Source organism: Camarhynchus parvulus, chromosome 7 (genome assembly GCF_901933205.1).
Source record: "Camarhynchus parvulus chromosome 7, STF_HiC, whole genome shotgun sequence".
NCBI classification, from domain to species: domain Eukaryota; kingdom Metazoa; phylum Chordata; class Aves; order Passeriformes; family Thraupidae; genus Camarhynchus; species Camarhynchus parvulus.
In genome coordinates, this window is record NC_044577.1 from 23324965 (window position 1) to 23352516 (window position 27552).

The window sequence follows — 27552 nt, forward strand, 5'->3', positions numbered from 1 at the left end:
TTTCTTTATTTACACTACTTTTTCTCCTGGTTATTGATGATGTTTCTCATTTGTTTTTATTAGATGCAGGTGTTTTCTGAACTTCAGCTGGGAGCACTTTCCCTTTTCAGCCAATTTCAGCTCTACTTTGTGTCTCAGTCACCTTTTGACTGTGATACTGGAGAGGCAGAAAAAGAGAGAAGGAGATACTGAGTTTTGCTGCCTCAGCAGATGTGTGTTAAAGTGTTTTAGTGATTCAGCCAGTGTGTCTGCCTGAGGCCAAAGGAGAGGCATTGTCTGAATCTAAAACAATTAATAACAAAAAAACAATGTGGGCAGCAAGAAGCGGGGGAAGGTGGAGGTGGAAAGCGAGTGAATCACATGGATATTTCCAGCTTGCAGAGCACCTTGACAAGATCTCCAGCCACTTACAAAGACAGCCCTTTAAGTTCATCCTGTCCCCTCTGAGACACAAAAGCCTCATAGGTCCTGTTGCACAGATAAGGGAAATTGAAGCTTCTTTTGCAACTCATCCCCAGTCATGGAACACCTCTCCCCAGAGCCAGACTGCACTTTTCCAATGCCCAGGGAAGCAGGTACATATGTGGCACCATGGCCATGGCATGTATGCTGCGAGGGGCACTGAACTGCTCACCCCACACTCAGGTCCTTGAGAGAGCCACCAGCAACACAATGACCTCTGCTCTCTGCTCCGGCCAAGAAGCTGCAAAGGGGAACCTGTGTTGTCTGCTCATGGTGAAACATCTGTCTTTTCCCTGTTAGCAGAAGAAATTAATTTTGTCTGTGCTCAGGCAAGAGGAATTTGTCCCCTGAGCTATTTCTGCCTCTATCATTTAAACACCCAGTATAGCCTTTATGCTTCAGTCCTTGTGAAAGTCCCTGAGGAAGGACCTCCTGATGCCCAGGATCTGATGTCCCTCACTTACTCAATCCCCCCACTTTGCACCCCAAGCTGGCCCGTGTGGGCCACTGGGAGGTGGAGGCACCCCAGTCACCCGTCACCACTGGAAATCTTGGCAGCTGAGCCCTGATAATGTGAAACAGAGCCAACAGGGCCCCGCAGAACACCCAGGCACTGATCTGGTGGGGGGAGACTCCATTTCTACATGCGGTTTAAAATTGATACCCCCATGAGGCATGTTAGAAAGCAAAACATTGATGCTGTCTTCACTGGAAGCATCGGTTGCTTTGTTTTTTTAATGACACAGAAAGCTGCCTGCAAAGAGATAATTTCATTCAGCCTAGTCCTTGCTGGATGTGGAAGGAAGTCCTTAGAGGTGACTCTCCAACGTATCCAGTATGCCACCTAGCCCTCACTAGCTCTACTACATCCACTGCTGCGGGATGGGCTGCGGGATCCTGCTGGAAAGGGGCTCCCAGCACGGAGCTGAGAACACTTGTTGGGGTTATCATCGCAAGAAAGAAGGCACTGTCCAAGGGAAGAACAAATATCTTGGGAAGAAATCACATTTTACTTTTGACACTCAACGCAGTCTCCATGCAAAGTGAAATACTGTGCTGATATCTGCACCTCCTGCTGGTGCTCATCTCTCCTTTCTGCACTTCTGTCTCAGACTTGTCCCATCAGTTCTACTTCTGTTGCTTGTCGTTTTTCCCTCCAAGCTTTGTAGAAGTACTGGCTTTTTCTTTTTTTCAGAACGATGCTTCAGGCTCCTGATTTCACAACTATTCTGTGTTTTTTAACGCTTGGTCATGAAAAAAAATTATACATTCTCCTGTATAAGCATTATTTTGCTAATGAGTTTCAGATCTACAAAAATTGGACAATGGTTTTGGAGGGAGAAGAAAAAAGTATCTTACTTTTGTATCTGTCATTCAGCTCCTAATCTTTCTAGATAGCCTGAACGTGTTTTTTTATATTCTAAGTGCTTCCAAAACACACAGATTAGCCCAAACTGATTAAAGTATGTGTTCCATCCTCTTTATCATACCCAGGAAAGTCAGTGCTTTTGCATATTACTGAGATTATCATAATGAAGTGTAACATATCTGATATGTTAAGAACACGAACTGCTTTCCAAATAATTATCTTTTTGCAGCAGAGCTATATGTAACCCATAGAGCCTATAGCAATGAAATACACTAGAAGACACTAACAGAAACATTGGTTTCCTCCAAACGCTCTCTGTTCACTCCCTCGAAATAAGAGAGCATGTCTTATAAACATAAAACATGATTGTGATCTCCCCTGGAAGAGCACAAGCCAGGAGAAATGTGATCTTTGTTAGCTGCAGGCTCTCCTACAGCTCATGGCCAGCCATACGCTGCACACTGTCCTGTGGCTGTCTTATGTTGCCAGGGTAGTGGGAGTTTTTTGGTGTCAGCAGAAGATGCCATAAAGACAAACCTTGTGAAAACCATGGAGAGAGCACAGACCAGGGGTCATCTGCAACTCCATCCCAACTGCTGGCCTCAGTGGTTCAGTACAGGCGGCAGCCCTAAGATCCCCATAGCTGAGACTACTTTCATAAAATGGGGGGATACCTGCCAAGAGGGCACCTCTCACAGCTAAAATATTGTCATTTTTTGGCTGAGGATACAACTCAGTTTCCAGGCAAGCTTTTGTGGATGAGTGTCCTCGCAGGACAGCGCAGGAGTGAAATGAGGGTGGCTGCAAGACAACTTCACCTGACCTGGGTTTTGGTCCAAGAGAAATTTCCCGGGCAGCCCTAAGTTAGAGCAGCTTCCCCTGGGATCCCTCGCAGGATCTCTGCCCCGTGGCAATCCAGCCGTGCCCAAGCCTCCCATGCCAGGGCTTGCAGCTGGGCTTGATGGAGGCAGTTCTCTACATGCCTCACCATTTTGTGTCTTGCAGGTAGGAGTGGGAGTGAAACCTCCCCTCCACCCCTCAGATACTCTCACTGTCTCTGTACCAGGTATTAATACGGGGCACTCTGTTTCTTACAGGGCAGATGAGAGAATGAGGAAAGCCATTTTTCTCCTGCCCTAAGCCTTCTCACAAAGTGTTTCCAGATCTCCAGGTGAGCAGTGCTCACTCTCTGCCTGGTGGTATTTTCTGCAAAGCACCCATTCAGACCAGTGGCAGATTCTCATAAAAAACAGTGGCAGGATGCAATTAATATGCTGTAAAAGCCCTAAGTGTCAACTGGAGAAACTATTTTAAAGCACTTCAAGATAAAACCCCTGGGGAGTGCTTTTCTTACCTTAAAGGTGCCTTTTTTTTCTTTTTCTTTTTTCAGTTAACTGTGATCTAAGCAGAGATTCACGTAGTAATAAATAAAACCTCTGGAAAAAACTCTTGGTAGAAAGAAAAGCAAAAAACCACCCAACCAAGCTTAGCAATGTTGTTTTCTTTTTTGGAGGGCAAGGGGTAAGAACAGGGGGAATTTGATCTTTACTACTGAGTCCACATGGGGTAGAAAGGCAGTAAAACAAGGAACACCTGAGAGGTGCAAAGAAAGCCTTAAGCTGGAAATTTTGGAGAAGAAGGAGTTAATGCTTTTAAGCAACCATCCGTCCTCTTACCATAGATAAGGGTGCATTCTAGTGGCAAAATCCATGCAATGCAGCTGCACAGATGACTGATCCAAAAAGAAACCTGGGCAATATGAAGCTTTGGAGGAGTGTGTGCCTGTGTGGAAGGGGGGTTGGCTTCAATCGCATATAAACCTCACTCAGAATTAGCTGATCCCTTTGAATTTCCCACTGCCCTGGTAGATGCCCCCGTGCTTGAGCTTCTAAGCAGACTCGACCCTTGGTTCTGCTCACCCCCCGGCTCCAGGTGTAACCCTGAGCACAGCTGCGGGGGCTGCACACCCGGGTTTGGAGATTCCCTCTCCTACGCTTCCAGCTTCCTTGCTCCTCGAGATGAATGAGAACTGAGGGAGGCAAGTGAGAAGGACCAGGGCCGGGAGAACTGTAACCCTGAGGAATGCAGCGGTGGAACAAAAGACAACAAACCCCAAGCTGCCCAGGACAGGGGATGAGGCACTGCAAAGCGCTTTTTTTTTTCCCTTTCTTCTCCCTCCCCATTTTGTGCAGGGCAAGAGGCAGAAGAATAAGCTAAAACGTGCAAATTGGACTTCACATGGCAAAATTCCCCTTCTTTTCTGGCATGCCCTAAGCAACAGCGAACTTTTCCAAAGAGGAGTCTAACACAGTGCTTACAAGCAGCCCAGCCCTCCCTCTGCTCACTGTCCGGCCGTGTTAACCCTTGCTGTTTGGGGGTGTCAGGGGCGCACCCCGGCACAGGGCAAAGCCTCACTGCGGTTTTAAACCTCGCCCAGGGGCAGAGGGAACACGAGGGGAGGGCTGGGCACCCTGCACACACAAAGGCTCCCTCCTGGGCCCGGGCGGGGGACAGTAGCTCCCTGGCAGGCACCCAGCCATCTCCTCCTGCTCACCTTTGGAGCGCACGGGTGCTGCGCGCCTCCCAGCCCACCAGCACAGGGTACAGCACCTAACATCAGCCCCTACTGACTCAATCTCCCTCTTCCTCCCCAAACTCAGAGCCCTGACCTCTCCCATCCAGACTCCCTGCAGCCCAGGCTGCCCTGCAACCCAACGACAACCACTTTGCTGCCTTTTTTTTTTTTTTTTTAAACCGTGAAGATCTGAACTTTCCCCCACCAACCCCCCCGCCTTCCAGTCCTCGGCTTCCCCTTCCCCCTCCTCCTCCCCTTGTCTCTCCTCATAATATTATCCTTGATCACTGCCCGGGGTTTGAAGCCCAGAAGTCAGGAGCTGCGCACCCCACCCCCACGGCCCGAGCGCGCACTGATAGGGCCCTCGCTGCTGGCACCTAGTCAAGCTGAGGTGTCATTGGGATCTCAAATTGCAGCGAGGGGCTGGCAGGCAGCCAGAGGCAGTCTATTTAAAAGACAGCCTGTTCTGCAGTATTCAGTCTCTTTAGAAACTTCTCCAGGGGAAAAGTGTTGGGAGATCTACAAAGTGGATTTTTTTCCTCTTTTTTTTTTCCTTTCCCCCTGATTTTTTACCGCTCCTCTGCCGACTTTGCAACAAAACACTCCAACTTTGCAGAAAACTTTTCCTTTTTTTGACTCTTTTGGTCTTTTTTTTTCTTTGCAAATCTTGGAAGAGGAAAGCGGGAGAGTTGAACAGAGCCGATCGAAACACAACTTTGCTTCATACCAAGCTTCCCAGCAGCTCGCTGCGTCGGGAGAGACTTTTCCTCCTGCAGAAGAAGAGGGAGGGGAGGGGAGCTTTGCATCCCCTCTTCCTTCTCCTGCGTTTTTTTTTTTTTTTTTTTCCTTCTGCTCTTGACTGCTTTGATGCATTATTAGCAGGACACTGGTTTTCAAGGAACTTTGCTCCCTTCCCAACCTGCCTCCTCCCAGCCCTTTGGGAAGAGTGTGAGTGTGCGCGTGAGTGAGCGAGTGTGTGAAATCGCCGTCCCACCTCCCCAAACACCCCTGCTCCCCCACGCCTCCCCCTGCAACCTGTAGGCTGTGCAACCCCTGCAGGCTTCGCTCCCTTTCCCCCCTTCCTTCCCTGCCTCCTTTTTGCGCTCCCGCGGATCGCGGGTGCGAATTCCCCCTTTCGAGGAGAGAAAAAGCTGAAAGGAGAAACGGTGGGGAGAAAAAAAAAGACAAAAAAAGGAAATCTAGACGTCCCCCCTCTCCCAGCTCCAAAAGAAAAGCAGGAGGGTCTCGCACCCCGAGAATAACCCCCAGAGTGGGGCGCCTGCAAGCAGGGGCTGCGCTTTCCTTTTTGAATTTTATTTTTTAAAATTCTTTAATTTTTTCTTTTAATTTTTTTCCTTTTTTTTTTTTTTTTTTTTTTTTTTTGGCCCCCGAAGGGGCAAGCGGACAGCCAGCGCCGCCCGCTCCCGGCAGCCCCCCGCGCCCCGTCCCGCAGCATCCCCGCCGCGATGCTGCTGCGGCTCCTGGTGCTGCTGGGCGCCTGCCCGGGGCTGTCGCGGTGCCTGGGCTCCTTCGTGCAGTGCGAGCCCTGCGATGCCAAGGCGCTGTCGCTCTGCCCGCCGTCGCCGCTGGGCTGCGAGCTGGTGAAGGAGCCGGGCTGCGGCTGCTGCCTCACCTGCGCCCTGCCCGCCGGGCAGCCCTGCGGCGTCTACACCGAGCGCTGCGCCCGCGGGCTGCGCTGCCTCCCGCGCCAGGGCGAGGAGAAGCCGCTGCACGCCCTGCTCCACGGCACCGCCGTCTGCCTCAGCGAGAAGAGCTACCGCGAGCAAGCCAAGGCCGGTGAGTGACCCCGATCCTCCATCCGCAGCCCTCCCGGATGCTTATCCGCCCTGCCGGCTCCTTCTCCATCTTTCCGCCTGCTTTTTCCACCCCACCGCCAGCTCCCGGCTGCGTTTTCCCTCGTTCCGGGTGCTCTTCCATGACCCTCCGCTTGCTTTTCCGTCTTTCCGGCTCCCTTTCCATCTTTCCGCTTGCTTTTCTGCTCCCTCCCACTGGCTGCTCTTCCCTGCCCCCGCCGCTGCTTTCCCATCCCGCCGGCTGCTTTTCCATCTTTCCGGGTGCTTTTCCATGCTCCCACTTACTTTGCCGCCTTCCCGGCTACTTTTCCATCTTTCCGCCCGGTTTTCCATCCCCCCTCCACCCCTCCCCCGCCATGTGCTTTTTCGCCTTCCCGGCTCCTCCATTCCCCTGCACCACCAGCAGCTGCTTTTCCATCTTTGTGGCTACTTTTCTGCCTTTCTGCCTGACTTTTCTCTTTCTCTCACACAATTACATACCCTGGCTGCTGTTCTATTTTCCCAGCTACTTCCCCATTCTCTCTCTTCCCCACCCCCTCCACGAGCAACTTTTCCAAGCCCCCGGTTGCTTTTCTATCATTTCTGTCTGCTACTCCACCACCACCACTTCTCCCGCTGCTCTTTCACCCCCCCCATTGCCTTTCCACCTTTCCAGCTACTTTCACATCTTTCTAGATGTCCTTCCACCCACACCCACAGTTGCTTTTCCATCTTTGTGGGTACTTTTCCATCCCCCTAGCTGTTCTTCCATGCCCCCTGCCACTTTTCCCATCCTTCTTTCCATCTGTGCTCTGGTCAAACCTCCTGTTGCATCATCTCAGAGCCCCCACCCTGCCTTCCATCACCACCTCTTGATTGTCCCATCTCCAGTGGAAGGGTTTTCTTTCCCCACTTCCCAGATGCACCCTTTTAGTCACAACTGCATCCCAGTCCTTCCCCAATTACATCCTTTACATCTTTCCTGCATCCCTGTCTTCAACCCTCTCCCTGACAACTTTCTATCACCATATCCTCCACCTTGCTCTGGGGCCTGAGCTGATCTCTGCAGATTGAAGTACAGAGGAGAGCAGGGCATCTCCTTTCAAGCAGCAGGCCGTTCCCAAAGTCCTCAGCCACCCCCAGGTTTGTTGCTCTGCCTCACACTTCCTCCTTGGAATCACTACAGCCTGCTCTTTCTGCCTGCCAGCTGCTGGACATCTTTGTTGGGCAATGGGCTTTAAATCAGGGAGATGAAGAGAGCAGGTGCATTAGGGACAGGATATGCGTTTGCAAAAAATAACGGTGGTGTGGCTAATACGGGCAAGAACAGGTTAAAAGCAAGCATGAAGGCGAGCATGGCAGCACCAGTGCAAGGCCAAGCTTCTGAAGTGTTTGTGTCTTGCACGTGACAAAAGCATGAAAGAAAGCGCTCCTTCATTTTGACACTCATTTCACTCCCATTTCTGGATCCTGTAGCTCATGTGAGGACAGGTTCCCTGTATTCCTCCAAGTACATCCATATTTCTGCCACGGTGTGAAGGGAGGTAGGGAGGGTGTCTGCATGTCCAGGAGACCACTTGGCAGAAAAAAAAAAACAAAACAACCAGAAACCCTCACTTTTTTTGGTCCATGAAACAGTCATTTCTACTTGTTAGCAAGCGTCTGCTTATACCCATGCAACGGGAATCCGTTTCTCCTTTCCAGCACCTAATAAATTGTGATGCTTTTATTATTTTTCCCCTTTGCTGCTTGCAGGCAGTGGTTGCGTTGCTACACACCATCCTTCAGAGCAAAACCAAATTCTGTGTGTAATAACTTCCCCCCTCCCTCGAACGACATCAGCTGTCCAAACTCCCTTTAATCAGCTAGAAACAGCAAAGCTGAGCTTGGTTTTTTTGAAGGGCAGCTGTAAGATATGAGGGTTGGGAGCTGACCTGCACAGGGAGCAGAGGGTGAGGCCAGGAGCCACGTTCCTGCTGGGGAGCCCAGGAAGCTGGGCAGTAACCACTGTCAGCAGAGATAGGCCAAGTATCCCGGAGTGCGTCATGCTGGTGTTTATTTACTCTGCACGTGTGTGTGCGTGGCCAGGGGCAGGCAGTGCGGCTGGGAAGGCAAAGCCATGCAGCTGAAACCCAGCAGGAGAGCAGGGCCCATCCCTGTGCCTGTGCTGAGGGTGCCCCATTCAGGCACCTGAAAAAACTTTGGCACTTGGCTCCCAGCATGAATATCCTTCCGTTTCACCTGCCTCGCACCTCCCAAGGAAACTGGTCCTTTAGCAGGTGCTTTGTGTGAAAACTTTAGCCAGGGCCCTTGTAATTCCACTGCTTTTGATTTTCTTGGGATTCAACACCCATTGAATGAGCAAGGAGAGGGACAGGAAAGCGGTGGCAGGTTTGTCGTGCAAACCAACCCCGTGGCACTACCTGCGCTTCCAGTTTGGACTCCCCAAGTGCCGCAGGGGCCTCTTTTCGACAGGTTTTGTTCGCAGACAGCAGATGAGCCTGGATTGGAAAGGCTGCTGCAAGAAGCCACAGGAGACCAGCAGGCTCCTCTTGAGATTTATGCAATTGCAAATAGAAATAAAAAATAAATCAGGAATTCCTGCGGATGGGAGAGGGGAAAAAAAAGTCACTTGGCATTTGACTGGTAGTGTGTGAGAACAAAGTATATTTTCATAGGCATGTTTCTAAGCAACAGGGCAAGAAAAGAAATTAAGTTTGACTTGAACTTTCTGGCCTCTGCCAGTTTGGTTAGCAGCACAGGGACCGTGCACTGGGGAAGCTGGCCTGGCCCTCCCATCTATCAATGACCAAAATTGGCCCTGAGCTGCGAACTGCTGAGAAAAAATCAGCACTCTGCAGAATAAACTATGTGACAGTGGTGAGGACTAGATCAAACTGCATTTCTATCTATTTCTGCCCTCATGCTGGCCAAGTTTAAAATTGCAGATGCTTTCCTCCTTATGGACAAGGTAGAAATGCATTGAGCAGTACTGCAAGAGCCAGAGCCTGGGAGGCCAGGCTTAGCTCTCCTGCAGAGCAGATGTCTTGCCTGGGGACAAGATGCTTGCAGGTAGCATGCCTCAGTTTCTTCATATGTATGCAGGGCAGTGGTACAGAGGAATGCCACAGGTAATGAGCAGAATGTCCTCCTGGCTTGTTCATATGTCTGAAATGAAAGCAAGTGTGGGATTAAAGAGCTTTAGTAGGACTTGTTTTAAGTAGATGGATGGATTTTAAGGATGGTCCCTGTAGTCCTTCCTCCCACAACAGTCAGACACTGTCCTTTACTTAAAGCCAAACATCACGTCTGCAATTGACTGTTCCTGCTAAAAAAAAACATGAATGAGCTTCATTTATGGCACAGGCTGCAGGATTCTGGGTTTTCTCTGTTTTGTTTAGGTTTCCTTTGAAATATACCATGTCTTTCCATTTTTCTCCCCTGTGCTCCTGCCAGACTTCCTCCTGCTGAGACAGCAAGGTCAGGCTGAGCACCAGGGAGCGGAGGGCACAGATTGGAGCCTGCTGCCCTAAAAACGCTCATGGAAAAACAAAGGTTGTCAAATATTTCCTTCTCTCTCATTCCTGCCCTCTTTCTAGAAAGCGAGCAAGACTTGGCAAGTTTCCTTATGAAACCGTGAGCCAACGATAACCAGGAGGGGAAAGGGGAGGGCTTGCAGAATTAGCCCTAAGAAAATCATCTTTGCAGCGTCAGCTGAAAGGTGGAGGAGGAGAAGTGCTGCTGAGCACAGATTTCCTGCAGCTTGTGTTCAGTGCTGTCCTTTGTTGCTCCCCAACATATTTTCCCCCACCCCATTCCCCCTTCCCGTACTCTCCTGCTCTGCATTTGGGGATGCGGGGCTTTAGGGGTGAGCAGAGGGGATGTGGGGAGGCAGGTGGGCAGCTCCATGCCGAGCTCCGGGGTGAGGGTGAGGGCAGGGGTCATGGGAGCAGGGATGCGCTGGCTTGTGCACATGTCACTGCGGGAGGGACCCGGCTGGTGCGAGCCGCACGTCCATTGTGCAGAGCAGCTCCGAGCTGTCAAGGTGAAAGCTAGTATCAACAGGCCTGCAAAACCTCAGACATAAAACAGGAAAATCTCCATTTTTTCTTTTGATCTGGAGTTTCAATAACAATATATTTAAAAAAAAATAGAGAGCGGGAGTGAAATCCATCAGGTGCCAGCAAGAGAGCTGGGTTTCTGCGGTGTGTGTGTGTACGGGGGAGGAAGGGATGGGGTGGTTCAAACAGGAAAGGAGGGGCCTTGGCTGGAAGGATTTTTCGGCAGCCTGGTTTCTAAGGCAGGAGAGAGAATATTAAGTAGTTGATCCAAATGAAATTCCTGCCGAGTGCCAGCAGAGTTCACCGGAGAAAAGACGTGGCTCTGTGCGTGCGTGCGTGCATGAGTGATAGAGCTGGCCCCGAGCTTCCACACAGCCCTGGACCCACTCCAGGTCAGCGCAGGGAGCCCCTCCAGAGCTTGCACCACCACAGCGGAGAGCAGGGGCTGCTCTCAAACGGGAGCCTCTGCAAACTTGAGGGATGCTGGGGGGGGCCATTGTGCCTCCTTGTGTCATACTTAAGCAGCAGCAGCAGCATCCTGAGCCCAGATGATCGTCGCGGCTTTGGCACGTCAGTGACTTGAGCACAGTCATGTGCGACTGGAAGCGTTTGCTTCACTGCGGGATGTCCCCTCAGGCTTGACAAAAGGGGGCAGGAAAGACTGGGTACCTTCTGTGCCAGCTTCAAGACATCCCCCGGTGTCTCCTGTCGCTTAGTTTGTCACACGTGTCGGGGCAGAGGGGGAGGAAGAGGAGGAGAGGCGGCGCCCAGCGCTGCCGCACGCGGAGCGCGGTGCTCTGCTTCCTCCTAACGACGGCTGGAAGCGCTGCTTGCCCGGGCCCGGGAGCCGCAGATGCAGCAGCAGCGCTTCCTTAAAAACTCTTCATGCAAACTGAAAATCCTGGGAGCAGCCTGGGAAGGGTGGCGGGAACCTCATCCCCTCCGGGGCTTGCCGTCCTCCTCGCAGCTGGGTGAGCCGCTAGGAACAGTTGTAGCTCGTTTCGCTGTGCTAACTCACAGAGCAGATAAAAGCATAAAAGCGCCCATGGCACAGCAAATCCTTGCCTCCCCTTCTTTTTTTTTTTTTTTTTTAACCCAAGCACTTAGTAGTGCAAATTCAAGGCCAGACATAAGTAGAGAATTTGTCTGGAGCACACCTGCCCCTCGATGTGGGCTGCAGAGCAGCAGCATTAATATGCACAGGGAAGATATGCATGTGAGCATATGCACACACGTACCCGTGTTCACACGCCCACACACGCCTGCATAAACATTTAATGTGTGCAAGCACACACACGGAGCATTCTTGTCTCTGGAGGCAGAATGGTTTCCAGGCAGCACACACAAACCTCTCTTAGATGCAGGGGTTCTGGTTATGACTGGCACATCGTATTTTGCCATGAAGATTAGATACTGGCATACAGATCAGCCTATCCTCTCCTCCCACTGAGGGCTCAGAAATGAGATGCACCAGGTGAGCATATCAAACAATGGGAGGTGAGGAAGGAGATAGATGCAAGATCTATCCTCCTCTCAGCCAGCTGTGTGGATCCAAACTCACCCCCTCTGTTTGGAGGTGGCTTGTGTTTTCTGGCTAGACTAAGATAATACACTGAGAGATTTCTTGAGGGCAAATTTTCCCATGTCAAATAAGCAAATTCTTCCCAGTGAAGGTGTGAATTTGTGCCTTGCAAGTGACAGCCAGTCCGTCTGCCAGAGCAGTGGTTGCTGGTGTCATAGGTGGAAGGAGATGGGGCCAGGGGCACTGAGATCTCTGGGATCCTGCAAACTTCTGCATGCCCAGGCAGCAGCAACTGGCCTTCAGGAAAGTGTGAAAGAAGAACTGAATTGGGAAAAAATGGCACATTTGCTGAAATGCAGCAACTGAGGGCAGGAGAAACAGCCTCCAGCACTGAGCAGAGGAAGCTACACGACCCAATGACATGATGGATGCAGAGGTCAGAGATGATCCAAAGATCATCTTTAGCCTGTGTGAACTCACTGGCAGTCAGCCTGATAACCACCTAGTTGTTTATAAGGAGGCTTTTTACAGGGAAAAAGTAGATGCTGTCTGTTTACCATCAGGACTGGAATAGCCAAAGTATGAGGAGGCTCTGCTGGTGAGAAGGAGAGGGATACCTGACCCCCCATGCTGGAATCCCCTAAGACCTGGCCCACTGGGTCCAGTGAGCGTGAGCCTCCACACTGGGTCTCCCCAGGGTGATAAACAGGGCAAGGACATGGAGTGGGGGAACAGTTGTGCCGGCACTCCTGGATCCTGGGGCTGCCCATTTAAGAACACTGGGCACAGTTCATGATTCACGCCTCAGGTCATCCTGGAAGGGTCCCGCCATATCTGGTGACATCCCCCATCCCCTTACCACTCAACCCCCACAAGACACTGTGTTCCTTCAGCTGTGTAGCCAAGGCAACTCTCAGCAAGATGTTGTTTTTGAGGTGGCTCTTTGATGCTAGTGATCTGAGAGGACCCCTTAGTGTTCATGTCAATCCACTGCTTGAAGTTCATCTCAGCAGGAGCCAGCATAATTTGTTTGCAGAAATTTGGGGCTCTTGGTGATTTGCAAATTGCTGTGAGCAAATTTGCCCTCAAGGAATCCATTTCTCAGCATGTTTTGGTAAGTCTTCTGTCTATGATGTTTCCAGGATATGTGTGAGAGAGAGGCTCTGGTCAACAGATTAAACTTTGAGAAGGCATGTTAAATTTATCCTGAAGTCAGTGGGCATTTCTTGTTTGCATGTGCACAAGGCCTTGCTCTCACTATTGCCCTTATTCTCCAGACCCCTCAGATATTCCCATCATTTTTCATTGTAACTCCACCCCGGTGGTACTGTCTCTTCCATGCAGAATGTGGGAATGGGGGATCAATATCTCCCTCAGAAAACTGGCAGACCTTGATCCTGCAGGATGCTGAGCACCTTTCCTCTAGGGCCAAAGAATCAAAGGCTTTTGGGCACCTCTCCCCTGACTGGGAACCAGCTGCCTCAGTCCTTGAAGGACTGTGGGGCTGAAGCAAAGGCTGTTGGCTCTGGTAGGGCTGGAGAGCTCTTTGCAGCTTTGAGCCTGGAGGGGTGTTGTTGCAGTTTGGTTTGTTTGCTTGTTGGATGGACACAGCTGGCTTGATGATGGAGATAATTGTTATGTTGATGGAGATGAGTTGTCTGGTTGCTATTTAAGGGCAAGAAAGTAATCCTGACAGATCCGTAGGGAAATGATTGCCTAGCTAAACAGAAGAAGGAATGTTTCTTAAAGGTAACTTTGGGGGCAAAGTTGGCTAATATTCATCATTCTTTTTTGTAGAAAAATAGTAGAAATATTTTATTTTTCCAAATACAGATGGGATTCATCAGAGGACAATTAAATCAACAGAGACATTTATTATTCATGCTTAAGAAATCAGATGTTATGTGTTAGACTAATGATGAAAATCTGTAATTAAATAAGCCAGTGAAAACTATGGAACCTGGCTTTCACTTCCTAATTTAAAGAACATGCTGGAAAAGAAGAAAAGTTTTACTAGGGAAGAATTGCAGAAGAATTGTCTTATACCTGTCCTATAGCTGTCCAGCAGTCAATTATGCTGCTGCCACAACTACATATCTTAAGATATTATTACATGTCTTAAGATATTTTTTCTAAATACAAAGTGACATACAGTCATACTTTTACTTGTGTATCCTTCTTTCCTGATGAAATAGTAGATGTGGGTGAAATTTTACTGCATCATTTCATGACCATTTAAGTGGCCAGTTATTTGGTTTTGTAAAAGCAGCAGTGGCCTGAGATTGCAGGAGAAACAACAAAGTGCAACAAGGATTTTATCATTCCAGAAAGGCTCTAGATCTGTGGCAAGGGGCGATCAGTTGTCTTTCACGGAATTTCAGACCCCAAAATGAAGGTCTATACCCTTTTGTCCATCAAGATACCCACTGGGATTTTTTTAACATTCAAAAGCGTCTTTGCATTGTGTTGGACCAAAAGAAATTGCTAATGTATGCAGCAGTACAGGGAGGAAAATGGCTAAGAGAGGCAAGAGTCACCCATTAGGATCAAGCTTGGGGAAATTTCTCCTTATCAATATTGTCTGATTGTGAATGTCAAGCTACTGGTACTTTTTTGTGGTCCTACTTAGGTGGACTGAGAGATTAAATAACATCCAGGCCTACTGCAGGCAAAGGCTTTTAGAGAGAGTGAGCCATAAAGAAAGGAGTCCTGAGGGCAGAGGTTGGAAATTTCATCCCTCAGAGGTGGTAGTAGTCAGGATGGACGGTACATGTGATGATGTGTCATCTGGTGCTGACACAGAGATGAGCAATGGATGATCTCACACAGCTTTTCCATCTGGTTTAAGGCAAAACTGTGAAAGTGAGGCTGAAGGCCTAGAAGTTAATCCAGGCTAGGCTGGAACTTGCAATAACAACTGCACACCTGAAATACTTTTGATGTTGTAACAGTTCTTGTCCAACACCTCACACAGCTGCATCTCCACACTCCACCTTGATGGGCCTTTTCCTGTTTCTTTGTGGTGAGCAAGGGGCAAGCATCCTGGCAGCACCTGCTTTTAAGTCCACATTTCTTGATGTCTCGTGTATTGGTACCACTCTTCACCTGAGTTTTAAAGATAAGCCCCACAGAGTCCAGGAGGGCAAATTCCTTATTCCTTCTCCCTGGTTACACTTCCTTCACTGCTGATGTTGAGCTACCTGCATAAAAGTCCCCCTGCCTGCTTCTTTTTCATGCAATAATGACAGCTGATGGACACATCACGCCTCCTTCATTTCTGTGGGCTCAGGAAGATTTTTTCCAAGTCATCTCAGGTGGTCAGATGATCGAACAACTTTTTATTTTCATTCGGAAAACCTTAAAGCATATGTGTTCTCATCTTTTTGTCACAAATAAGCCCTATGGAGAAACTGCTGGTAAACAATTCAGTGATGCCTTGCAGGAGCTAAACCAGATATTCCTCACCCTTAGTTAGGCAGAGACTGTCATGCAGTCTCCTCTGAGTTTTTCTTTTTTAATCTTTCCTGCTCTTAGTTTCTTGACAGCTTGGTATGGGTTTTGCCTCCTTTACTGCAACCAATGAAATCTGCTGCTCGGATGGATTTATTGGAAAAGATGCGAGACTAAGAAAGGCTGAATTACTTCATCCTTTCCAGGAAGGGAGAATATGTCTTGGTCACTCTGATATTGAAAGATGATTTATTTAGATTTCTGTGGGTCATAATTCAGCTCTCAGCTTCTTCTGCAGTTTCAACATATGGAATGGTGAACATCTGCAGTCTCCAGATGATGTGAAGGAAATACGTTTTATCTTCCTATCATCAGTGCATCAGCAACAGGAGCTTCTTGATATAAATCCAGTCCTGCAATACTTCCTTCCGCTCCACTTGCCAGTTCAGTTCTCTGGAAGATAACTTTGTTCAGGAAATGTCAGGCTGATATAAGCAGCTATCTAGCAACAGAGTGTCTGCAGTTTTTCAAGATGGTGCACATCAGCATCATTTAATTAAATGGATGGACGTTTGCTCATCATCTTACTGGAGAGTGAAACTCTGGAAAGTTTCCCAATTCTTTTATTGGTTAGACATTTTGGGCTCTCTCTTGGACAGAAATCATTGTCATGAGAACCCAGAGTCTCTGGCTACGCTGCCTGTTGACTCAGACCGTCACCGGGTCTTGGTGTGTCTTGTATGTGCCTTGCAAACTCCCACACCTGCATGGAGAACTGATGGTAAACAGATTTGGGAGGTCCTTGGAAAGAGACAAAGACAACACCTGTTCAGCCGCAGTCTTTATTGTTACATCTCAAGGCAGCACCAGTCTAGCCCACCAGCTGGTGCCCAAGCTTGGCTCTTCCAGCACAGCATGGGTGCTTGGAGACTGCTGAACTGACAGCTAGCAATGTGTAGGGAAGGAGCTTCCATCATGAAACTCCCCATATCCAAACCTGCTTTTCTCCTTGCTCTACAGAGTTACTCTTAGAGAGTTTTATTTTGTGACTGCAGTAAAGAAGGACAACTCAGGAAAGTACCATGTGCGCATAGCAACACAGATCCTTCCTTAAGCTTCCAGTTCCCATAGATGTACCTCTCACACCTCCGTGGCATTTGCTGTCACTGCGAAGTCATGCTAATCCAGAGATCCACTCCTACAGATAGGTTCTGCACTTCCAGAGCAGACCAAAACATGAGCTGGTTCCCTTGAGAGCTCCTTTCCCACATGCTGAGCTGCATTTCTCCCCCATCCAGATCTGTATGAGGACACAGAGGTCATCAGGTTGATGATCTCCCTTTCCCATGAATCCTGTGTGAACCTGGGGGCAGCCCAAGCACCTGATATTCACGCTCTGCAGGTGAGCCCTGGCTGATACAGCAGAATCTGTATCCACAGGTTTCTGCTGAGGAGACATTAATCACCTGAGAAAGAGCTGGTCTTCCAGACTAGTTCAGCAAAGCCCAAACAATTACTTTAAAAAAAATGCCACAGAATAGCGCATCCCTCTGCCATCAGTGCTTGTTCTCTGAGGCTCTTCAGGTGTTCTTGAGCTGTTTCCAAGCATCCTCCTGGCTCTTGGCTTAAGGAAATGGAGATAAGTCCTAGCCTTCCAAGCCAACTCTCTGAATGCTTTTCCATCTCTTCTCTGAGCTTGGCCTTACTGATGCATATCCTTCCCTTAAAAGGTGTCTCAGTGGAACAAGGCAGTGAGGTCTCATCAACTTCCACCATGTTGTCACAGGGGTGTAGGATACTGGAATACCCTGGAGCCCCTCTTCCAAAAGCATGTGTGGCTTTTGAGCCATGGACTGATTGGATTCTGATCATCTGTCTTTGGTAGGTGACTGGGTGTGGTGGGGCAGAGTGGGAGTTTCTGGGAGCACTTCACAGTGCTTTGACTGCTAAACACTTCCTTCCACACTCTGCAAATCACAAAAGTGTTTTGCTGCCTTTGACAGCTATTGAAGTTCCTAATTCCCAGGGCATGAAATAGGGTCTGTGTCTTCTTACTACTGCTCCTGTGTCTGTAAAACAGCATGGCCCATGGGAACTACATCACAGGCTTCCAGGGGACCAAGACTGAAGAGCTGGTGGGAGTTACCTTTCTTAACTTCAGACCTTTGGAGGCTTAAGTGTGATCACTGGAGTCACAGGAGTCTCGACTTTAGTTCCACCCTAAAATCATAACCCAAGCCAGATGATGGGGCTGGTCACAATTTGGAGGGTGCAGCATCTCTGCAATGACTTACACATGGAGTTTGGCCATCCAGAACACCTCAGTGTTACATTTGGGTGTTATGTGACATAGATTTAAGTGTCTGTTGCACGTTGCTGAGACTTGTGAGAGGTGGGGTGGCAGTCGCAGCGGGGCTGCTGTTATTCTGTCCTTCTTGGTGTGTGGTGTCTCATTTGAGCCTCTCATCACCTACAAGCATTACCAGTATGCTCCCTCACCAGTCCCTGCCAGACAGACTGCACCGGCTTGATGCCAAGACCCCACCAAAGCACAAAAGTTCATTCAGAGTCCAAGGCACATTGCAGCTGGCTCTCCAGCAGACAACACCCTGGGCTAGTGGAGGAACTGGCTGTAGCCTCCATCCTCAACCCTGGCTGCTCCACCTCCACTAGGTGCCAGATGGCCTCAGGCTGAGCTGCCTGAGCTCACTGCCTGACCTCACCAGGGCGGTGGTCTCAGCAGTGACCCCAGCACAGGCACAGCGCCTGGGCTGCTCACTGACCAACCCAGCAGGGCTGGGGGCCGGTCACCACCACGGTGGGGGCTGTGCCTGGGACAGGAATGTCAGCGAGCTGTTCTTCATTAGGCGGGTGAAAGCTCCTGGGCTTCTGCCTGGGCTGAGTCTGGTGGCCTCTGGGGAGCTCAGGAATGCTTTTGCTCAGTTGTACTCTCCAGCTGCCAAAGGGTGCAAGATGAGATGACTCTCCTCTCTTTGCATCTCTTCCTTGCCTGCATTAATCCCTTCCCTGCCTGCATCTTGAGAATACAAACACAGTGGCTGTCTCTGTGTGTTGACCAGGAAGGAGGAATTTTTATTTTCCCATCATGGCAAGTCCAGGTCAGGGACAAGTTTGCTTACCAGTGCCAGGAAGTTTTGATGTAGGTCAAGCATGTCCCCTCCTCCGGAGTGGGCAACAAATGGGGAGGGCAGCTGGGGAAAATACTCAGGGTTTTTCCAGCCAGGTACCTAAGAACGGAATTCCTGTATAAGCCCCATATGCAATGAGCACCTCTGAACAGAGATGGCTGAGTTCGGGGCAGAGGAAGGACTCGACAAATTCTCAGAGTCTCTACAAGTAACATTTTTGTTGTTCTTGTGCTAGAGGTTTAACTGAGATCCCCATTAAGTCTTTCTCCAACACCTTCCTGCTTAAGTGGCGTATTATGTTAGTGCCTATGCTGTAAATAATAATGATCGTGATAATAATCAAGAGGGCTGTTTAGCAGGATTGTGCTGTGGTTGTGCATGTACTTCTTCGGTGCATGTGGCTTTTGGGGGTGGTGTTAAACAGGACAGCAAGTCCTCTAGCAGTGGGCTGTGGCTGTAACGAGTACGGTTCATTAGGAGCAGCAGTCAATAGATCCTTTCTGCCAGAAACCAATGGAAATGTGTTACAAAAATTTGAGCCTCCCAGCCATTTGGAAAAAGTTTTGTGTTCCACTCTGTAATGTCAGCAGGCAGGGATGCAGTGTTCCCACACACTCTGCTCCCCCGTGTGAGCGCACCCACCACCTTATGGGTCACATGGTTCCAAAGCATCTGAAGCCAGGAGCACCAGGCTGGGTTTTGATGCAGGGCAGAATAATGTGTAGTCTGCCCTGGGTGGTATCTCTTAAGGACAGCAGGCAGCCAGGCAGGAGCAATTTGTGGCTTCCCAGAAACAGTGCCTGGTATTTTGCTACTCCCCTTCCCTTCTGCAGGGGACAGTTGGAAATTATTCCTGTTAGGAAGTTTCCACTGGCTAGCCTGGAGTGGGGAGAAGACACTGTGCCTCAGCCCAGGGCATAGGACATCCCATACTCTGCTGTGGGAATTTTCTTTGTCCCAGGGCTCATCAACAGCACAGTCCTTTTGGCCTGGCCTGGGTCAAGAGCCTTTCCAGATGCTTGCCCCTCTTTCCCTGGGCAACAGTGGATCAGACTAGACATGAAGCCATGGAGTGGCTCTGAGCTGAGTTCACTCTCCTGCCTTGGCTGTAGGGTCAACATCCCTTTGAGGTGGCTTCAGCCCATGTGTCACCTCCAAGCCAGCCCAGTATCCTCAGCTTGGCTAGCAATGTCATTCTTTTGTGTCATTTTTCTGTGCCAGTAAGCTTGGGACCTCTGGTGGGAGGTGATCCCCTCCTGAGTTGTGGGGAGAAGGAATGACATTGTACAAGCCACCCACCTTTTGCTGCCCACTGTCCCTCATCTGGGGACACCGTGAGTAGGGCCTGCCTGCCCATGCCCTGAGCCCACAGGGATGCAGCGTGCTTTGCCCATGCCTTGTGTCCCCAGACAGGCAGCTGTGCCTCTGCAGGTGGCCACCAGGCTGGCAGGCAGATGGGAGTAGGCAGGAAGGGGCTGTGTGGCAGGCCAGAACCTGACAGTGAGGGAGGAGGAACTCTAGCCCAAACTCCTTCCTGAGTCTTCCACACAAGCAGGGCTCATTTGGTGAAACTGGGCGTTGCTCCTGCCAGCATCTCCTCAGGCACGGAGGCACAGCGATGCCAAATGCTGCCTGCCATGAGCCAGCCTGGGGGCAGACAGAGGGTAATGAATGAGCTGGTGGGTGAGGATGGGCAGGTGGGTGCAGGAGCTCTGGGGATGCTGATGTGTCTGGTCTGATGGCAGTGGGCAGCTGCAGGTGAAGGTGGATGGGCCAGCCAGGAAGAGAAGGGAGGGGCTGCATGGGTGCTGCATGCCCCAGCTCTGCCTTTCCCTCTCCTCTTGGCACTGGGAAGGCCCCTTATCAGCTGCCCTGAGCTTGTCAGGAGTTTCTGTGAGAGTCCTCTGCCCTTCAGTTTGCCAAAATTGGCTTGTTAGAAGAAGGGGTTGCATCAGCCTTGTTGTTGAAGGAAATTAGGCTATAAAAAACATAAGAGGATGGAGGAAAGGGATCCCTTCAAGGCATCCATGGAGTTATCACTGGGATATAAAAACCCAAGCTAGATGCCACTGCTGAGTCACAGATGAAGGAGTCCCATCACTTCTAACCCTTTTTTGTGTGACATCCCAAACATATGTTCCCACTTGAGGGGGAACGCATGCCTGCCAGGGAAAGCAAAGGGGGTCAGTTCCAGGTGCTTTTTCAGCCCTGCAGAAAGCACCAGACTTGGGTTGGGATCTGAGCAGCTTTTAGTGCACATCAGTTATCTGCAAGAGCACAGGGCTCCTGTGGCTCCCATCTATCCTTGCTGAAAGGGCTCCACATTAGTCCCCAGCTCACTCTGGCTTGCTGGCAGCTTGCAGAGAGAGAAGGGATAAGGTGCTTGCAAGGGGGTAAAGCTGCTGACCATGTGAGCAGTCTGAGCTGCTGCAGACACCCGTTGCATGCTGAGTTCTGAGGACTGGACACCCTGTACTGAATCCTCACTGCCTTGTATCCTTTATTTGTTACTTGTTTTTATTTGTTAGGATTGCCCTAAGAAGCTGTGCCTCACTTGTTTGTTATTGCGGAGGTCATGAGTTGTGCCTCTCCTGTGTTACTGGGGGTTTGCCAGCACCAATGTGAAACTTCCCTTGATTACTGTAGGGCAGCCCAGGGAGGCACTCTGGCAGCACCTTCTCCAGCCCTGGATGTGGGTGCCAGAGGGGATTCCTGGGACAGAACACTGCGTGTTTCACTGCTATAAGAAGGGCTTAGTCACTGCAGATGCCTCTGTTCTTCTTTCAGACCTTGAGTTGCCAGAATATCTTTTGAGGCAAAGGAAGCACTTCAGCTGCACCTTGTATTGTTTCATTATCTGGGGAGTAATTTCCAGTTTACTCAGTTTCTTCTTTATCCCCTCTCTGTCATCCTCTTAGAGTAGAGGAGCCCTGATCTGTGCAGGCAGTTGAATCCTGCACAAGGAATAAAAACCCATAATAAATAAGCATCAAGGGGTAAAATGGCAAAATTCTCCTATCTGGAAAGCCACATGAGTCCTGGGGATGGTACAGGGGATTGTTTATGTTGCTCTTGGCAGTTAGGAGAGTGTAGAATTGGGGATGCTCATCCAGTGCTGTTCTTGTGGAAACAGAAAAAACAAAGGGCCACTTCAATAAATAAGTGGCCATGAGAAACTTTCAGTTTTTTGCTGTGAGAGTGCAAGGTCCCCTTGGCAAGGAGGAATAGGAGACTTATACCTGTGGTCGGCTGGGGCACCCAGTGACCCAGTGACACTCAGTCACCTCCAAACCCCTCAGCTGAGGTGTGTGGGACAGTCTGGCACTGCCATCTGCCACTAAGCATCTCATCTGTCCCCCCCACTGGGCATCCTCAGGCATCCCTGGGCAGCAGTGGCATCCTCTTCACCTTTCTCCCTCCTGGTGCTGCATCTGGGCTCCAGGAAGCAGTCGATCTGCAGAAAGAATCCTGCTTGCCTTGTTGGGGGCGTATATCTGCTTTTATTTTAATCCTGAGCCTTTTTCCCTCCTGTAGGAGGGGATGATCTGGGTTCACTGGCATAGATATTGCAAGAGATGCTGTTCAGGGACAGATTTCAGCTACTCTGATGCTCTCCTTCTGCTGCAGTGAGTTTCCTCATGGTCACTTGCTGGTCCCAGCACAGACTTGTCATCAACACCAGACAACTGGGGACCCAGGGGTCAGGAGACCAGGAACCTCAGGACCTTTAAACTGTATTCAAATTTAGTCGAGAAATAACCCTTTTTCACTCTGGTGGTTGTACTAAATGTCACAAGTCATCTAAGTTTAGACTGTCACCAGGTTGCTCCTATATATAACTGCTCAGGGCTCCTAACTGCATCCTGCCAGCAGAGGTTGTGCTAGGGGGGTCTACAGGAACATGAGTGCCATGGACAGAACCTAAACATGTTCCCCCTTTGCTGTCAGTACCATCAGTGGCAGTCAGGCAGCATTACTTGGCAGTGTTACCCTTGGCTTTGCTGGCTGCTGGGTGTGTGCCAGCAGATGGGAGCTGGTTTGATCCCATGAGTGGGGCTGCAAGCTGAGGACCCTGGAGATCCCAGCATTTGTCAGCCACATCTTTGGTATCACTGCTGAAATGTCTGCCCAGCCACGTGGTGGCTGTGCTGTGTGATTGACCTTGGCTTTGGAATTGTCTCATCTTCAAGCATTCCTGGCTTGTGCTCTTGCCTTCTTAAGGCAGGGTGAAGTATGAACTCGTCACTTAATCCTCTCAGCATGAATAAACAGGGGCTTCTCTGTCTCATTTATGTGTCACCTGGCCCTGGAGGTTGGATGACCCTCATACTGGTCTTTTTCCACAAAAAAAAAATGATGGCCCTTGTATGTAGAAATGCATCTTAGACCTCTGACTCCTCCATGCTCTCTAGACAGCTTCCTGTCCCAAGCTCAGAGGTCACACAAAAAACTTGTGAAGTCCCACATAGTAGGATAAAGCCAGGGCTGTAGGCAGCAGCTGAGAAAGGGTTTCCTTTGGTTATTTGTTTTCATCCTGCCTGGTCCAAAGCTCTCTTTGGGGTTGGGCAGGAGGGTCCCTGTGCAAAAGCAAGCCCGATTCATCTCACGGAGACATGACAGTTTGATACCCCATCCCTTGCAGAACGGGAGTCCCGGGAGCATGAGGAGCCGACCACATCGGAGATGACAGAGGAGACCTACCCGCCCAAGGCCTACCGGCCCAAGCACGGGCGCCTCTCTGAGCTCAAGGCTGAAGCCCTGAAGAAGGACCGTCGGAAGAAGCTGACCCTGGCAAAGTTCGTGGGCATGGCTGAGAACACGGCTCACCCTCGTGTGGTCATCCCCGAGCTCCGGCAGGAGTTTGAGCTGGTGGGTGCCTTCACCTTCCCTCCATGACGCTCCCATGGGAAGGTGACTGTGGAGGGCTTTTACCCCTAGTGGAGGGGGACCTGGGGGCTCTTGCAGCTGGAAGGTTCTGTGAGGTGCTCCCCTTCTCACATTTATCTCCCTGTGTGCAGGGCCCATGCCGCAGGCACATGGAGGCGTCCCTGCAGGAGCTGAAGAGCAGCCAGCGGATGGTCCCCCGCGCTGTCCACCTCCCCAACTGTGACCGCAAGGGCTTCTACAAGAGGAAGCAGGTAAGATGTTCCCCACCCAGGAAGGCTTTTCTCTGCCACTGCCCTGGGTGGGAAGGATGGAGGTTTTTCCATTTCTGGGTTAGTCTGGGTATTGCTGCAAGCATCTCCAGACACAATTAGTGATGGGTGGCCTTGCTGATGGCTCCAAGTGCCATCTGGCTTGAAGTAAGCATCCTGAAGGAGCTGGTGAGGGAGGGGGGAAAGTCAGAGAGCCCTGGGCTGGGATAGTGCTGAAAGCAGAGAGCAGGAGCCAGATCCTACCATGGGGATTGCATTGCTGGTGTGAAAGGGCTGAGGCCTGGTCCCCAGGGAGGGAGCCACACAGCATCTGGTGGCTCGTTTCTGATCTCTGCCCTTGGGTGTCTCCCCAGTGCAAGCCCTCCCGGGGCCGGAAGCGTGGGTTGTGTTGGTGTGTGGACAAGTACGGCATGAAGCTGCCGGGGACTGACTTCCTGAGCGGAGACCTGCAGTGCCACGCGTTTGACAGCAGCAATGTGGAGTGAAGCCACATCCCCTCCCTCCACCCCATCACTATCTATCCAGACTCCCTTCCACCCTCCCCTCCGCACCTCCCCACGCCCCGGGACTCCGATTCCTTTCATCTCATGTAAGACGAAAAAAGAAAGGAAAAGAAAAAAGAGACAGGAAGAAAAATGAAAAAAACAGAAAGGGAAAGAGGGAAAGAAAGAAAGGAGAGAAGTAAGGAAAAGTAAAAAGAGAGAAAAGAAAGAAAAAAGAGAAAAGAAAAAAGAAAATTAAAAAAGAGAAGAAAAGAAAAAAGAAGAGAAAAGAAAGAAGAGAAAAGGAAAAAAAGAGAAGAGAGAAAAATAAACCCTGAAGAAACTGAGGACTCGGAATCTACAACAGCCTTTTGACAACAAGGACTCAGCAAGGAAAGGATAGAGCCAGAGACAAACCAGCCATGGCCACTCTGCCATCCTGCACCTCTCCCCAACGCTGCCTGCACCCCTCTGCCACAAGCAGAGGTCACCCTGATGTAGGAAGCTCTCCAAGTTGCTGATTCTCCAGTACGGGTTTTGGGCAGGTTCATTTTTATTTTTATATTTTTTTCCTGTTAGCTAGTTGATTTCTGAAGGGTCTTGAGAGAAAATCTTGTGGCCACCAGCGTTCCCCTTGCAGTCCTCCAGAGTGTCCTCCCCATGTTGCTGGGACTCACTTGAGTTGATTTCCATCTCAAATGACTGCCCCCAATCCAGGCAGATTACAGCAAGGGAGGAGACGTGGGACTGTTCACTTTGTGTCTGGAGATAAGCTGGGGAGGGAAACACAGATCCTGCAACAGCACAAATACCCCCAGAAAGTATCTGTGGACTTCAAAAAAATATCACAAAAGGAAATACAGTCACCCCCATCCAGTTCATCTTGATTGGAAGGTCAGAAATTTTCTTGGACAAGCAGGACTGACCTTTGTCCATCCAGGTGTGAAAGTGTTTATCACCTGCATGCACTTGTGTGTGCATTGATGTGGCTTTCCCTCCTTGCAACACTTCACCTTGAAATCTGGAGGTTTCAATGTAATATGCAATTGGGGGATATGCTGCCCCTCCCAAAAACAAATAATGACCTGCTGGATTAAGCACAGAAGCAGAGTTATGGAGGAGCATTGGTGCCTGTGGAATCAGGGCCTCGTCAACACTGAGGACTGCATCACTGTTCAGACTGAAGTTATCCCTACATGGGGACAGGGGAATCAGGGCCAAAACTCTTCACCACCCTTTGCCACCACAAAGACGACCAACTATGGAGATTTTTTATTGTTTTTTTTTTACACAGCCGAAAATGTGGTTTGCTCCAGGGGGAAAAAAACCCCAAACCTCCAGTTTGTTTCATCTTGGTTTTTTGTTAAGGCCGGTTTCTAGCTCTCCCCATGGGTAGGAAAACACCATCCTTTTGCATTGAGGATACTGCTCATGTTGCCACGGCTGATTCCCACGACCCTGCAGTAAGATCCTGTGATGGGCCTTTGCCTTTAACCTGGGGCCCAGCTCCTTGTTGAGTGACAGCAGCCACTGCACCATGGAGACCCACTGCCTTGGGCATGCTGGGACAGCCCTCGGCTGCCTTCCTAACTCATTTCTTGTTTTTAACATTTGCATTTGATTTTGGGACTCTCGCCTCTTGCTTATCCCTGACAAGGGTCTCCACGATGTTGATGCTGGGAGGAGATCCTGCAGTGAATGGAAGGAAAGAAAGGAAAGGGAGCTGTGGGGTCTGGGTGCTGTGGTGGGGAAACACACCCGCTGGGAACCACATCCTACTGCCACAGCTGGAGGTGGCAGCCAGCACTGGCCAAAGGACACAGCTGATCTCAGGTGGAAGGTTCCTGAACCCCCATATCCCTTTCAGCTTCCTGGACCTGGGCAGAGAAAAATGGGAGGTCCACAGCACCACTGGAGCCCCACCAGTGGGGATGGGACAAGGGGGTTCTGGTGAAGGCTTCTTGCCATCACAGATTGGGAGCCCTCATAGCCTCTCGTGAGATGACATTACTCCCCTAAGCATCCCGTGGGTTTCCCACCAGGACATTACCCTGATGGAGGGCAGGAATGGACACCTGTGGTTATTTCCCTCCAAATGACAGCGGGAGCGAGTTTTGCCTATGGACTTCCACGGAGACGCAGCAGAACATATTTCAACCTGGGGACAAAGCACCTTCCCATGTTGGAAAGGAGGAAGTGTGCTACCAGTGTAGATGTGCCCCCAAAAAAGCCTGCTGGGAGTGGAGTAATTCCGTGTTGTAGGAGAGGAGCATGGTGGGGGCTGAGAGAGGGACCCCTCCAGGCTCTGCAGGGCTGATGGAGCAGGGTTGGTTTAACCAGAGTGGTGGATTAATGCTGGGGTGCAAGTGGAGTAAAGAATGGGGTGAAGACAGCAGGAGGAAGAGGAGCTTGTTCTAACCCCAAGGGCCACTGGACACCATTGTTGACACTGTCCGCTTGCTGATCCCTGTGCAAACCCTCCTGACTGTCATAGGCCAGTACCACCTTTCCCAGGACCCTTCCTTCCTTCTCTCTTCCTCTTTCTTGCTTTTTTTCAATTTGTTTGTTTGTTTTTTTGTTTAATTTCCCAAAACTTGAAAGCCTTTGGCTGCAGAGAAAGGAGACATGCCCCCGGGGCAGGATGGGAAGGGCATCAGACCCCCATGGACCTTGCCCTTTGGCCAGGATGCTTTTGCAGGGTGAGGGTTTGCTCACAGGGCCCCATGGTGGTGTCACAAAGAGGCCGCCACAGACACTGGGAAGGGACACAGGGCGATGCTGTGTCCTCTCCCTACCAAGCAAGTCTACGTGGCCCTGGGAGCCCAGAGTACCAAAATCCATCCCACACAGCCTCCCTCACCCCTGCACACCCCATGCTGGGATGGCATTGCCTGTCCTGTCCCCATGAACCTGGGGGAAAGGATGATGGATATTTGGGGTGCACCACCCTCACCCCCCAGATCACCTCAGCTCCCAGGATGGGGCACCAAGTGACCCCCCCAGCTGCCCACTCCCTTAAGGATGCCCAGCAGGACGAGGCTGTTTACAGGCTGCACTAATATTTAGGACCGGGGTTGGAGCCTGGGTTGGGCTGGGATTGAGAGTGACTTCAGGAGGGCTTGGTCACCCTGTGGGGTGGCAGTGATGAGGTGCTCCCATTCTCAGCACCCAGCAGCACCCCTCTGCATTTAGGATGAGAGAACCAGAAGGGGCAGATTTGGAAGCTGGGGAGGGTTGAGGCACACCAGGAGATGCTGGCAATTTGTGCATCAGGGGGTCATGAGGCTCAGGGGTCTCTGGCTATGGTATTTGTACTGAGCCCACGTTGGTATCTAGGATGTGAGCTGGGAAGGAGAGGACAAGGATGGCTCAGGACAGCCCTTCCACCACACCTGCCCAGGGAGCGGCGCTCAGTGGCTGGGCTACCCCTTGTCTGTACTGCAGTGGACTTCGAAAACCACTAGTACAAGAGCATTTTGCACTATTTCTCCGCTCTCTCCCCCTTCCCCTTTTCTCCGCCTTCCCCATGAAAA

The 27552-nt window shown here is 50.4% G+C and overlaps 1 protein-coding gene across 1 annotated transcript; it reads left to right on the top strand.

Annotated features, from left to right (window-relative positions):
- Positions 1-4880: 4880 nt before the first annotated feature.
- On the top strand, positions 4881-24194 carry IGFBP5 (insulin like growth factor binding protein 5). The gene is made up of 4 exons (XM_030952183.1): positions 4881-6203; positions 23024-23250; positions 23400-23519; positions 23891-24194. The coding sequence occupies exons 1-4, from the start codon at positions 5873-5875 to the stop codon at positions 24020-24022; spliced, it is 810 nt and encodes a 269-aa protein (XP_030808043.1). The 5' UTR covers positions 4881-5872; the 3' UTR covers positions 24023-24194.
- The last annotated feature ends 3358 nt before the right edge of the window (positions 24195-27552 follow it).

Coding starts and splice junctions, on each gene's coding strand:
- IGFBP5 (XM_030952183.1), top strand. CDS start 5,873: ATGCTGCTGCGGCTCCTGGTGCTGCTGGGCGCCTGCCCGGGGCTGTCG. Junction 23,251..23,399: donor TCCGGCAGGAGTTTGAGCTG/GTGGGTGCCTTC, acceptor CCCTGTGTGCAG/GGCCCATGCCGCAGGCACAT. Junction 23,520..23,890: donor GCTTCTACAAGAGGAAGCAG/GTAAGATGTTCC, acceptor GTGTCTCCCCAG/TGCAAGCCCTCCCGGGGCCG.